The sequence below is a fragment of the Magnolia sinica genome, chromosome 5, assembly GCF_029962835.1.
Source record: "Magnolia sinica isolate HGM2019 chromosome 5, MsV1, whole genome shotgun sequence".
Classification (NCBI taxonomy): domain Eukaryota; kingdom Viridiplantae; phylum Streptophyta; class Magnoliopsida; order Magnoliales; family Magnoliaceae; genus Magnolia; species Magnolia sinica.
The window spans coordinates 106,560,378-106,573,829 of record NC_080577.1 but is presented as its reverse complement, the minus strand read 5'-3'; the positions used below and the strand labels follow the sequence as shown (position 1 = coordinate 106,573,829).

Below are 13,452 nucleotides of genomic sequence, written 5' to 3'. Positions count from 1 at the left end.
TTTTCTAATGCTTCCGGCTCTAGCTTCTGCCATTCTTTTCAGACTCTCTCTCTCTCTCTCTCTCTCTCTCTCTCGATCGATTGGCGATTTCTCGCCAGGTAAGGTGACTTTCCGAGGAAATATTCGATTTTTTTTTCAATAAATCCTTGCATTTTTTTCTTCATATCCATTTGCATCTAATGCGAGATTTTAGGTATTTTTTACGCTTCCAAATTTCTTTTCTGATTTCGGATTTTTCTTGTAATTTTGGTATTTCTTTTTCTTTTTTATTTGCGTGGATCGAATTCTGCAATTTCTTGTTGGATTTCTAGGTTTTGTTTGAATTACATGTTATCCGATTCTCGTCCCGAATTTATTCGATTCAATTGGGACGGCCTCCGTACTGATGTGGGGCCCACTTCTAATTGATTTAGGTCGTTCGTCTTGTGGGATCAGTAGACTTGTTCTTGTTGCATGTGAAAAGTTGGTGTTTTCTTCCTAGCCATACATTTGCAGGCTGTTGTCTAGCGGTTGGGATTGTTCGATTGGGATGGGACCCACTACATGCACTGCCTGGATCACTGAAAGGTGGGCCCACTTGCTTGGGAGGCGGTCCGAATGGAAAATCGAATGGTTAGGCAATGGGTTTCGGTTGTCGTAGAAAATGTATGGGTTGGGTGAAATCCGGTGGTTCGGATAGTCCATTTGATGTGCTGCATTATATATGGACCATGGCTCAAAAATCTTCTCCATCAGATAAATCTTAACCTTCTGACTGGTGCGCTTCAAATGGACTTTTATATTAAATGTCAACATTCAACAAGAAAAGCTGGGACTGATCATATGGGCATGATTTTGTGATGGGGAAGGATTTTCAGGTTATGGTCTGGTCTTGATAGGTCCTACTGGATGATCACATATGTTGGGTCTGCCTGAACTTAGGCATTTCGTTTTTTTTTCCCCCCTTCTGTAACAACTGAATTCTGAGAATAATCTCTCTCAGAATTCTGTTCTTGTTTCCTTCCTTTTATTTTTTTTAGAGTGCGTTTGGCTGCACACTTTATCATGATATTTCATGATTAATTAGTCTAATTTGGTGCAAAGTATCATGAAATTTCATGCCTTAAAAAAAAAAAGTATCATGAAATTTCATGATTTTGGTGCAACCAGACTCACCCTTGAGCAATTTGCATTCCTTGTCATTCAATTTTATTTATTTTTCCCTAAATTCAATCCCCAAACCTAGCGGTTTTCTGTATGTAGACTTCTCTTCTCTGCATTTCTTAATTCTGCCTCTTTTTTCTTTTCTTTTTTTGCTTCTAATTACCTCATTGATTTGGTTTCTTGTTTCACAATCTGTTTGCATTCTCAGCGTCTTTGAACTGGCTCTGAACCACAGTTTCTTATTTCAAAGAAACTGCTAGGGGAACCCAACCCCATCATGCATAGATCGAGATCTAACTCGAAGATCTCCCAAGATCTCAATCTAAGATTGGGACCATCTTCCCCGCTGAATGGAGAGATGTTTGCTTCTAATTGTGCGAGGGTCTTCCCTGATCTGATTACTATTGAAGATGACGATGATGTAGAAATATTTTCTCAGAGGCCTTTTGTTGAGGTATATACACATATAAAGTCCTACTATTGAACTTCCTAGCATAAACCATATCATAGTATTTCACAGTTCTGTTGTCCACAGGAACTAAGGTTGTTTCCTTGTCCTAGCTTGTCAGTACCTATCCTTTTGGAAGAAGATTTAGAACTTCGGCTCGGACCCAAAGGTGTGATTTGATATATATATAAATTTCCAACAGGTGCCGTTATTTATTTCTTATATGGAAGTTCTCATGTTTGTTTGCTTTTCTTTTCCAATAGTGTGAAATATGCATTTTCAGCAACTGGAGCTTAACTTTACTGATCAGTGGGCACCAGTAGTTTTCACAATCACTGCCACAATCCAGCAGATTAGGCCATCGCAACTAACATTGTTATTTCTGTAATCAGCCAGTTTAAGATTGACTGTTGGCTAGGTGACTGGAGAATTCTAGGCACTTTTTTTTTTTTTTCGTTCTCTTGTTTTTTCTTTCTTTTTCTTCTTCTTTTTTTGTTTGTTTGTTAGGTAAGCTGGGCTTGAACCCAAAACCTCAATGTTGGAACACGCTGTGTTTACTGTTGAACTATGGGCTCGAACCCAAAGTGTAGTCACTTTTTAGTACTGGAGAAGTGTATTCATCCAAGGTATCAAAACGTAGAGTTTCCGTTTACTTGGTTTTACGTGCATGATGGTTGGCATGCTTTGAAGGAATTCTTTAACCCAGGCCTCTTTCTTTGAGCTATTAATAACCAACTTAAACTACAATTGAGTTTGTTCTATAGTAGAAGGGGTTGGAAACAGTAATCAAAGAAAAATAGAAAATAAGTAATTCTATCACCCGAAATGTCTAGGAATTGCCAGATTCTGACTTGGTTGGGTGCTCTAAGTAGAAGACTCATGCAACCGCAGACCAATGACTTAGGAAAATCATTTGATGTGTTTAAAGAATGAAATTGACTTTTTGTTTATATTTAGTTACAATCATCCAAATATCTGAAGTTTTTTGGCAAAGCATTGACAAGTCACATATATTGTCAGGCCACTTGTCGCCATGTCGGAATTGGGGGCGCCTGCTCTTTTGCTCTATTCCACTATTGTGTCTACTCTTTTCCACAGCAAAGGGATCAACCTGGGTCAGGTTGGCTCAGGTTGGGATCAACCTGAACCTGAAAAACAATGCTGTTGGTGATCAGAATCCAACCCTAGCCCTAGTTACAAATTACATACCATTCTCATCAATTGAAGCCCGACCAATTTTCACATTACCCAAGCTGAACCACTCTAGACCTGACCCAAATAATGTTTTTGGGAAGGAAACTTGATCAGGACCATTGATTTTAAGATCCCACCACGAATGACCCAAAAGCCTTCTAGATTGGGATACAGTTGGGACAGGTAATGACTTGACCAGAACCCGTATGGAATTTAAATCAAGTTATGAAAGTCCTACCCGAACATAACGCCAGCTTGGTTAAGGTTGAGCCCAAGCCCACGTTGCACTGATAGCTGCCAGTGGTTTATCACTCGTTACTATTCACTTTATGCCAGTTTAACATGGGAAAGAATGTAACTTAATTGAAACTGACATGATCTAGTGTTGTTGTTTGAAAACTAAACCTTTTAGATCTCTTAGTGTCGATGATGACAAATTCCCCCTTGTTCCACCTATTCCTTTGATCTATAGTTGATAGAAATTGACACACACTTGCTTCTCATGCGGCATTCTATATCTTATTTGAGGTGAAATAGCCGAGCAACCAGGAATATTGTTGCCTTGTGTGAATACCAAATTGAATTTTCTGTGTTGCCACTTGCCATTCTTTCCCTCTTTGTTGATTGCAGGAGAAGGGGCATCTTAATCTTTTTAAACTCCTTTCTGCATTTAATGCATCAACCGTTTCTCAACAGAATGTCCAAATTATCCTTCTTTCATGTTTCCTTTTCTTCTCAAGCTATGGTCATTTTTGTAACAGTTAGGGTCAATTTTGTTATACCCAAACTAACAGTAACTTTGCTGAGAACTTGACATCTCCCCTCCAAGAGGGGGCATGTGTGAATGAGATAGGGAGGGGGCATCGCTTACATGTGCTACATAGCCAGGCAATCCATTGCATGGGGCATATTTCAAGCACACCCTAGCTAACTATCATACCAGTTCATGACGGAGGTGAGTGATTTTTTTTGGGAAGGTAATCGAACTTTATTAAAGGAAAAGAAGATGCAATAGATACAAGCTAGATTGAGAATGGGCTAGAGATACAGCAACAATAAAGGAAATGGAGATCCAATCTGAATGCAAACAACAGGAAGGAAACCATCTCTGGACTTGAGCCAAATCCTGCCTCCCATTAGCATCGCTTGACTTGAAGCCCCAAACTTGGCTAATTGATCAGCAGTTTCATTTGCTTCTCGAACCACATGCATGAAGGAAACTTGTTTTCCTCTGCAAAGGTGAGTGTGGATCCTTGCTCTTCTTTGTGGACTGTCAGTGCTTCTTAGTTCTCACGTCAGTGTGGCGCGCATGATTGGTCAATTGGACTTAATTTTCAGACAGCGGCATGGTCACTGTAGTGCCTACTGGATGAATGAATCAGATCTTGCACACGTGTGATGTTAGCATGTGTATGGCGACTCCTCTTCGCCATCTCACTTTGCAAGTACCTTTTGCAGGGCTCCCCAGATACTTGAGAGCCCTACTAACTTTTGTTGATGCTTTGATGTTCTTGGGACTATGATGATTCATACACATGCGTTCAATGCATTTGTACCTGAAAAATATGCCTTCCAAACTGTGGGCCCCATTGTAATCATCACATAGAAATCACAATGAATGTATGATTGTAAATACTGGCTAGTTGGAGGGTAGTTAAAATTCAACTAACATAAGTCCATTAATCCAAGGGTAGGACCATTTGATCCCCTTGATTTTGGGATATGATGATTTATTGTAGGTCCCATTATTTTCACAATTCAGATTCAGTTATATATTATATATAGCTTTCATTTTTTGATGATGAGTGACGACCTCTCATCACTTCTTTCATGAGGGATCGACCTATTTGCCTTCCTTGCAACATTTGGATGCAATTTCATTTATGCATGGTGAAGATCTGATTGGGAATAACAAAAGCTAATTTCCACAGTGCCGGCTCCAATGAGCAAATGTAATTAGTAACATTAGGAGAATCACCTTCTACCACCAAGGTCCTCTTTCATGACGGAATCAACCTGCTCGCCTCCCCTGCAACATTTGGATACAATTATATTTTAAAGTATAAAGCAAGGGCTTTCAGAAATAACAAAAAATAACTTCCACAGACCCAACTTCAATGAGATGATGCAGTTGATAACATCACAAGAATCACCTTTGATCACTAAGGCCCTGGAAAAAAAAAAAACCTCATAAAAAGATAAGAGCCTCTGCTTCATTAGAATCAACCACACCAACAAAACTCAGAGACTATAACCACACCTTGGGACTCCCATGCTTATTCTCCTCTAATCTCCATGCTATCGAACTTCTATTTTGGAACCTTCGAAATTACTTCGGCCAAAGATTAGAATGGATTCTCTTAGCTCGAGGATTCCTAGGTTGTGAACTGTTTTGGAATGGAAGAGGGGATCCCTTTTTATAGCTTTCTATTGGTTTAGAATTCGGCCATGTGTTACATGTGTGTGAGTTGCGGGCATCCCAAAACTGATTATGGTCTGATTCAAACCAAACGCCACTGACCCCTGACGTCAAGACAGAGGCGTGTATTTGATTAGTTGGAACAACCGTCAATTCTGTCAACTATCGAGTGCACTTATCGAGCGATTTGTGAAGGTTGGGGATATTCCTCCAATGAGTTCTTTTTTGCCTTGGGAATCAAGGACTTTTGAAGGCGCAACAAATGTTTAGTCGAACGGAAATTAGAGATGGAGATGGAAAAGCAAAACTTACAACTACCATGGGATCATCGTCCTGTCTAAGAGTAGTGGGGTGCTTAACCGAGCAGTGCACTGATGAGCAAGAGATAGGCAATGCCGAAATTATATGTTACTGTCAACCTAACGTATGAGCGTAAGTGGACGGCTCCCAAGTCTACAATCTTCCTTCAGATCCAGCATGCAGACACAGATGAAAGGGAATTATAGCTACTGATTACGAATAAGTTGGTCCGGCGTGGAGTGGGGATGGATTGAACTTCTGCTAATGGCTAAGGGTTCTACGCTAATGTCTTAGAGGACTGGATAAACAACGTGCCAGAGTTTGATTTGTTTGATCATGGATCCTTGCTTTGCATTTTTCTTTGCTATTTATAGACCACCTGGCGATGTCGTAAGAGTAACCGCTGCTTACGTGGCAACATTGTATACTGTCAGCTGTAAAGTGACGGCTGTCTTTAATTGTCCATGCTTTGCCTTCGTTGAACACATCCTTGTCATGATAGTTGGTTATCGATCGCGCATCGATGCTGATATAGCTCTAACGGTTCATTGTCTTTATTTAAAAGTTACCTAAGCGGCACAACTCCTCGAAGACCTAGTCATTAATGAGTTGTCCTTTGTATATTTAGCGCACATCGTGAAAATTTCATGCCTGATGGCAACTAATGCCAGATGGCATAGCACTACACGATGTGCTTTGTGTGAGAGGGAGCAAGCCCCAGTGTTCATCTCTGTCCAAAACAAAGAAGATATTTGCTTGTAGAAAAATGGTAAAGGACAAATGAAATCAAAAGATATGATTGATAAAAGTAAAGAGAAAAAAACTAGCTAAGGTGCTTGTGCAGGGTCGAAAACTTACTCTGGCACCTTGTACTCAGCCACTTGTACAAATGTATTTTTTAGATTACCACCAAGGGTTTGTTTCTTGGAGGTGGACCGCTATGGCTTCTCCATATGTGGATTTGCGAGTATTTTTGCTCTTCTCTTGTACATTCCCCCACTCTTTCTGACATTGTTTATTCTTCTTACGGTCACTGAGGTTGATTGAGAGAAAGACGGCAAGAAGGAAAAGGAATGGATTGGCCAAAGCTGAACTGCCAGGCGAAGAGATTAGGAGAATACGTCTTTATATTGTTCTTGGTGTTGTTTCCTCGGTTCACACCATCACCATCGACTGGTAAATCCCGAGCCAAAAGATAAACTAGCCCATATCGAATGACATCGTTGAACCATGTTTAAGTTAGATGCATTGAAATTTTTGTTAGTGAACTAGTCTGGACTGATTTTATGTTAAAAAATCGGGCAAAATGTATAGTCGGGTTGGCCAGGCTCAAGAGACATGAAAAAAATTCAAACAACCACTAAAAGAATGCAATTTTACAGTGGTCGAAATCCTTCATTGACCATAAAAAGAAAATTGGTTCACATTCCCAGTAACCTCATCACAAAAAATATTTGGAAAGCATTCACAAAGCTAGAATTGGAGAAGTGAGAAAGGACCTCCTATTAGATACGAACCTTTAGTCGAAAGGTCCTAAAGACCTCGATAGCGATGAGCGAGAACAAAAGGGGCCAATGCCATCTTTTGGCCAACCGCGAGAGCTTCGGCCAAGCCGATATATTCTTTGGTCGATTGACCGGCTTAGACACAACATAAAAAAGGACTAATCCACATCAGGAGGAAAACACAATGCTCCCGATGGGAGACATCACCTTCGAACTTGGCCTCATATTCCATGCAAGGGCCATGCGACATTCACGCTTTGGAATTGTCGAAAGGAGTACTGGAGGGACCAGGGTGATATCCTGGAAAGATTTCATACCCTGTGGGTGGGAGACCCGGTAGGGTACATGCATCTAAGATGGTAAGACTCATGGGACCGCATCTAAGATGAAAAGAATTGGCTGAACAACTCAAAAAATAAGCCGACGAGAAGGGTAGGATTGGGAGCAATCTCACAAGCAAGCAGGTGAAGACACACTTCAATGCCGATTTATTGCCACAAGGACTGGTATTTGGCCTTGACCCTCTTATACCAATGAATCCATTCTGGAGGGCTTTTGGGCCATAATTTGGGGATTTTATCTAGGTGCTAGTGACTCAAATCGATGGAATCATGGTAAATTAAGAAACCTTCCCTCTCGTAGGCAGGGAAATATCAAAAGAGATCTAAATGGTCTAGAGACGAAGTAGGAGGGAAAGCCAGACATAAGAAAAGTACACAATCGGAAGTGGAATATTTGGATGAAAAAATTACCTGTGGACAGAAAGAAACTCGAAGCAGTTCCAGCAGAGGAAGAAGAGAGGTAGGAGTCGAAGATGAAGCAGAGGATTTCTTAAGAGCCATGGTGATTGATAGAGCAATGAAGGATTTAGGGTTTCTAAAATCAGAATTACAAAAGAAGGGACGCGAACGACTGTATATAAGCACTCTGCATGCGTTGCATTAATTGCTAAATGATGACAGGGGGATTTTTGAGACAGTTGCAGCCATTATACTGTATCGCCTTCTCTGATTAACATGTGGTCGAAGCCTGTCAAAGGAACGAAGTGATGGAAGTGTCGTTCGTAGGTTAAACGAATAAGGGTGCTGCCACGTGGCTTGGTAATTAATGCTCAACAAATGGTTTTATGTTTCTTTCCATTCTTGACTGAATAAAGAGAAACGTGGGGGGCAGTGTTTGGACAAGACCTGGCAGTGCCAGATTCGACGATGCAAATACAACCATGTGACAGGCATGAAATTTTTATGATGTGCACTAAATATACGAAGGACAACTCATTGATGATCAGGTCTTCAAGGAGTCGTAGCGCTTGGGTAACGTTTGGATAAAGATAAGGAATCGTTAGGGCTGTGTCAGCATCGAGACATGATCGATAACCGATTATCATGATAAGGGCGTATTCAACGAAGGCAAAACACGAACGATTAAAAGCAACTACTACTTTACAGCTTGCAGTATGCAATATCGCCACTTATTTGGCGGTTACTTTCACGACGTTGCCAGGAAGACTATAAATAGCAAAGCAAGTATCCATGATCAATCAATCAAACCCATACAAATTAAACTCCAATGCAACGTTGTTTATCCAGTCCTTTGGGACATTTATAGTCTCCATTGCTCATTCAGCATAGAACCCTCAACTTCTAGGAATTGTTGAGTCCGTCCCCACTCTTACGCTGGATTAACTTATTTGTAATTGGTAGCTACAATGCCTTTCCATCTATGCCCGCATGCCGAATCTGAAGGAAGACCGTAGACTTAGGAATCGTCCACTTACGCTCATACGTTATGTCGAAAATAGATTGTAATTTCGGCATTGCATATCCCTTGCTCATTAGCGCGCTGCTCGGTTAAGCACCCCGCTGCTCTCAGCTAGGACGGTGATCCCATGGTAATGGTAAGTTTCACTTTTTCATATCCATCTCTAATTTCCGTTCAACCAACATTTGTTGCACTTTCGGAGGTCCTTAATTCCCAAGGCAAAAAAGAACTCATTAGAAGAATATCTCCAACCCATGCAAATCGCCTAATAAGCGTACTCAACAATTGACAGAATAGACGATTGGTCTTCCAACCAATTAAATACGCACCGCTCTATCTCAATGCTAGGGATTAGTGGCGTTCAGTTTGAATCAGACCACAATCAGTTTTGGCACGCTCGCAAATCACACACGTGCAACATATGGCCAAATTCTGACCAGCAGTCTGTAGGCATCTGCTCTAATTCAGTTGTTATCCCCCGTGTTGCTATGGACAAACTATTGAATGCTCTCGAGTCTTGGAAACATTAAGAAATGCATACTCCTATTCATGCATGCATGTTGGCAGCTACAGAAAAGTGACTGATACATGGATTCTTGTTGTCTCATCATTTCAATCTTCAAATGTTTCTCTATACTATAACCGAAATTGAGTTTTCTCTGTAGGATGCCAAAATGGGGTGTTTATAGCTGTTTGTGGTTATTTCGTGATTTCCCTCATCCAGAGCCCCATGCATTGGATGATGTTTTGTGATGTTATGCCAGATGATTTGATTGAATGCTAAATAATGGTGTGCCTTCCATTTATAATCCATGTGTTGGTTTTTCCTAAACTTATTGTTGTGGCAGTAAATAGCGGGTTTGCTGGGAATCAGAGTTACAAAAGAAATATATCTGATGATGGAACAGAAGACACTTCACGGACAAAGAATTGCTTCAAGGTATGCAACTGATGAATTGCATATTGAGGAGCCAGCACTGTATTTCCTCAAGTGCTCCTTTATACTTTTTAGCTTAATTTGGGATTTCTGCTGATGCTGTAAGAAATACCTTTAAGAATTGCCTCTATTTCCCTTCTGCTAACAAACCCCAGCCTGTCTTATCTTGATATTCCTCTTTTCCTGGCGTCATTAATGTCAATTCTCATATAAATCATCAATATTATCCATGAAAAAAGGCTATGCTTTTTAGTCATCCATTCGTATCTGCAAAAGCTTACATTCACGGAAACATGACAGAATAAGAAGTTCGAGCAATCATCAGGCAGCCACTGTTTTCTGTCGGAAGAGGTGAAACTCAGATGCACGATCTGTATGGACACTATGAAGGAGGAGACTTCCACTGTTTGTGGGCATCTCTTCTGCAACCCCTGCATACTCAGCGCCATCCGGGTCCAGAAGAAGTGCCCAACCTGTCGATGGAAGCTTACCCTCAACAGCATCCATCGCATATATCTTCCGGGGGCCACTTCATGACCTACACTTGATCTGCTGCAACACAACTGGAAGTTTGAAATGCCACAAATATACTCCCTTGCCCATTTGGCGGGGGGTGGCATTGATGGGGAAGATCCCCCTTTTTTTTTTTTTTTTGGCAATGGGGAAGGAAACATGTGCATGTGAGTGTGGTGGTTGAAATTCCTACCAAACAAGTGATATGGAGAGTATTCCTTTGAAAATTTTCACCAAACAAGTTTTGATACGAAGGGTTATTCTCTGAAATGTTCTACCAAACAAGTTACTGATGTGGAGGGTATGCTTTGCCAGAAGAATTTTTGGAGGAGATGAGGCTGGTGGAAGGAACTGGGTTGATTTTTAATTTTTGTACTAAACAAAATGATGTGAGTGATTTTTTAGCCGGCTTTTTTTCTTTCTTCTTTTTTTTTTTTTGAAATCTTTCTTGGTTTTCTTGATCGGTGATTCGTGATTGCAAAGGCAAAAGCATCCCTTCAGATGATGATGTTCTTATTTGGTTTTGCTACAATTTATAGCAGTCTGTCAGGTTACATCTATCATTTGCTCGTGAGTAATGTTTGATGCCTTCCTTGTCCAAGATGATATCTACAAATGAGGAATTATAGGGTTCTGATCCGTCCTGTCTTTACAAGTGGGCCCATGGTATCCAGATTGCTTACAGGACATGCCGTGGATTGGGGAAGGCCCCAAATTATCTAGATTGGTGGATTCTCAGAATTTCAGGTTTAGCATCTTTCCGGATGCGCAGTGTTTCTATCTTTTGACCTTCTTTCTGTTGGCCGCAGATAGAAGGGATAGGATCCTTCCAATATTGAATATTTCCGGGGCACTTCTATCCACAACGGAGGCCATCAGGCAACGGTTTCCATGAGGGAGGTGGGATCCACACTTACATGGGTGAGGTGCACCATCAGGACACGGAAACACCTGATACTTCTAGGACCCTACAATTTCAAAATACAAGATTTGAGTAAATTGCATTGAGTTGCTATGCTGATTACTGTTAGGTCATTCATCTCAGGGAATTGCTGTGATGCAGTAAGGGTCAAGAGTGTGCTGGAGCTCTCCCCACAGTAGTGTGGCATAGGGTGTATCATTTGGGACCATCAGCTAGTGGGCTCTATCATGATGGTTACTTGGGTTCGGGTCACCCTAACCTAACTGATTCCACCCAAGTTCAGATCAAGTTGGGTTGGGTTTGTGTCAGAAAACACCAACAAGATCTGAATGTGGGTTGGGTTCACGTTGATCAAATTCAGGTAAGGTTGGGAACAATGACATGTATTTGGGTTTTGTCTGGTTGAGTATAGAGGACTGGGGTTGGGCACCTCAGGTTGGAATTTGGGTCAGGTCGGATTGAGCTTGGGTTAACCCTCAACTCAACCCAACCTGCCTGAGGGGCACCCCTACCCTTACATTACTCAGTACTGAATGTTGAATATTGACCACTGTTTATTTCCACGAGGGTTGTCAATTTGTCGGGCCTGGACCTACTACCTAGCAAATGCAGCATTTTGAAAAGGCCTGGCATAGCAGTGCAGCCCAAACGGTTAAAGATCTGTTCCCAGCAGCCCTACCTCCCTCCCTTTCAAGCTGCTGAGCAAATGGCTGCCATAAATACAATGAACTTGATATTTTGAATAATTTCTCATCCACTACAAGGCCCTGTAGTCACAGTCCTGGTTAATAAATCAACTGTTTCCTCCCTTCTGTATCATTTTCCTTAAATCTTAAAATGCCTTCTGTAGTCACAGTCCTGGTTAATAAATCAACGGAGCTCTTCCTTGCTCATGATGCCTTCAGCTTTATGTCCATGATTGCATCAATGGCTTGCCTTCTCAATCTCTTGGCAACTCGGGCATGTTTGGATACAAGGGAAAATATAGGCAGAAATGGAAGGGAATTAGAAGGGTTTTTATTGATGTGACTTTTTGTGCTGTTTGGATAGCATAGAAAATAGTGATTTTATCATCTGCAATAATTGGTCCTTCTGACAGTTTGGATTCCAAGTACAAGATGCAATGTGACCATGATAAAAGGCATGTGAGATTTCCACTCGCTTAACAAATAAGACTCTTAGGCTTGTTTGAATTGTGAGAAAACAAAAGAAAAAAATAAGTGACAACTTTCCTCATGATGGAACGTTACATTATGCTTGGATAGCATAAGATGTGGATGAGCATTATCTCATAAAAATGAGACTTATCCTCTTTCCAAACAAGATCTACAAGAATGCAATCCATGACAGTGCCATAGGATCTATGGGAATCCATCATTGAATAGCCATTAATCTCAATAGGCTCTTAGGAATCCATGTATCCATAGTACCTTGTGAAATAATTACTATATGATTGAGATTTTCAATCCCACACCAAGAATTCCTCCAATCTGGACATGCAACTGCATAGAAAAACCCAAGGGGTTGTTTGGGTGCGTGCAATCACTGGAAATTGGTGTGTTTGGGAGTGTGTATTTGATTTGGTATTTGGTGTGTTTAGGAGAGTATTTGATGTGAATCAGAATTCAATTCACTTCAAATACACCAAAAGCCATTTTTTAATATAACAGCTAAATTAGGTGATTTCATTTTTTGTAGATTATAATTATCACCAATTCAATTAGTTAGTTAATCTTTTCATTCACATTATTCTAATTATAAGCTGCTAAACAGAACTGGTGATTCCAGTTGACAGGGATTTTCTGGTAATTGCCAATGTATATCAAATACACATTCCCAAATAACCTCTAAATCAGAAGGCATCTCTGATGTTTCACGTGCATCTCTTAGATTTAGCCTGCTATTTCTTGAATCAGGAAAAAACTAAAATTCCACCATAATTCAAAGTTTTTGACGAGGGAAGTTAATTTTTTTATTATTATTATTTTTTTAATGAAAAATTGGGGATGGGGATGTGGCAATAAGCATCTCCCAAGCAATGCCTTTGGTGGAGGCCTTGCTAGCAAACTATCATCTTGAAATCCGTCTGAGAGCTAGTAACCAAATACTCTTGGGGCCACAGATTACAATATGGATGTTTGCTAAGCAAGGCTCCACCAAAGGCATTGCTCGGGAGTCAAGCACATTGCGTCCAAACCCTGGTCAGACAGTCAGACAATAAGTTGTCCGACCAGAGCTCCTGTGGGGTCCACTGTGATGTATCTGTTTATCCAAGCCATCCATCAATGTTCTCAGATCATTTTCAAGGCA

The 13,452-nt window shown here is 40.7% G+C and overlaps 1 protein-coding gene across 9 annotated transcripts; it reads left to right on the top strand.

Annotated features, from left to right (window-relative positions):
• LOC131246593 (uncharacterized) lies at positions 1-11,293 on the top strand. 9 transcript variants are annotated; one of them, XM_058246850.1, is made up of 5 exons: positions 17-98; positions 1,352-1,597; positions 1,679-1,760; positions 9,619-9,710; positions 10,008-10,809. In XM_058246850.1, the coding sequence occupies exons 2-5, from the start codon at positions 1,421-1,423 to the stop codon at positions 10,242-10,244; spliced, it is 588 nt and encodes a 195-aa protein (XP_058102833.1). In that variant the 5' UTR covers positions 17-98; positions 1,352-1,420; the 3' UTR covers positions 10,245-10,809. The 9 variants fall into 9 exon arrangements, 8 of the variants coding, with proteins under 8 accessions (XP_058102837.1, XP_058102833.1, XP_058102841.1 ...); XM_058246858.1 differs by lacking the exons at positions 17-98; positions 10,008-10,809 and adding exons at positions 150-567; positions 11,030-11,293 and having other exon boundaries at positions 1,705-1,760; positions 9,626-9,710; XM_058246857.1 differs by lacking the exons at positions 17-98; positions 10,008-10,809 and adding exons at positions 175-567; positions 11,030-11,293 and having other exon boundaries at positions 9,626-9,710.
• Positions 11,294-13,452: the final 2,159 nt, after the last annotated feature.

What these genes read in the sequence shown, in the direction of transcription:
- LOC131246593 (XM_058246850.1), top strand. Translation starts at nt 1,421, where the DNA reads ATGCATAGATCGAGATCTAACTCGAAGATCTCCCAAGATCTCAATCTA. An exon ending in CTCAGAGGCCTTTTGTTGAG is followed by an intron (nt 1,598 to 1,678) that starts GTATATACACAT and finishes TGTTGTCCACAG; the next exon opens with GAACTAAGGTTGTTTCCTTG. An exon ending in GGACAAAGAATTGCTTCAAG is followed by an intron (nt 9,711 to 10,007) that starts GTATGCAACTGA and finishes GAAACATGACAG; the next exon opens with AATAAGAAGTTCGAGCAATC.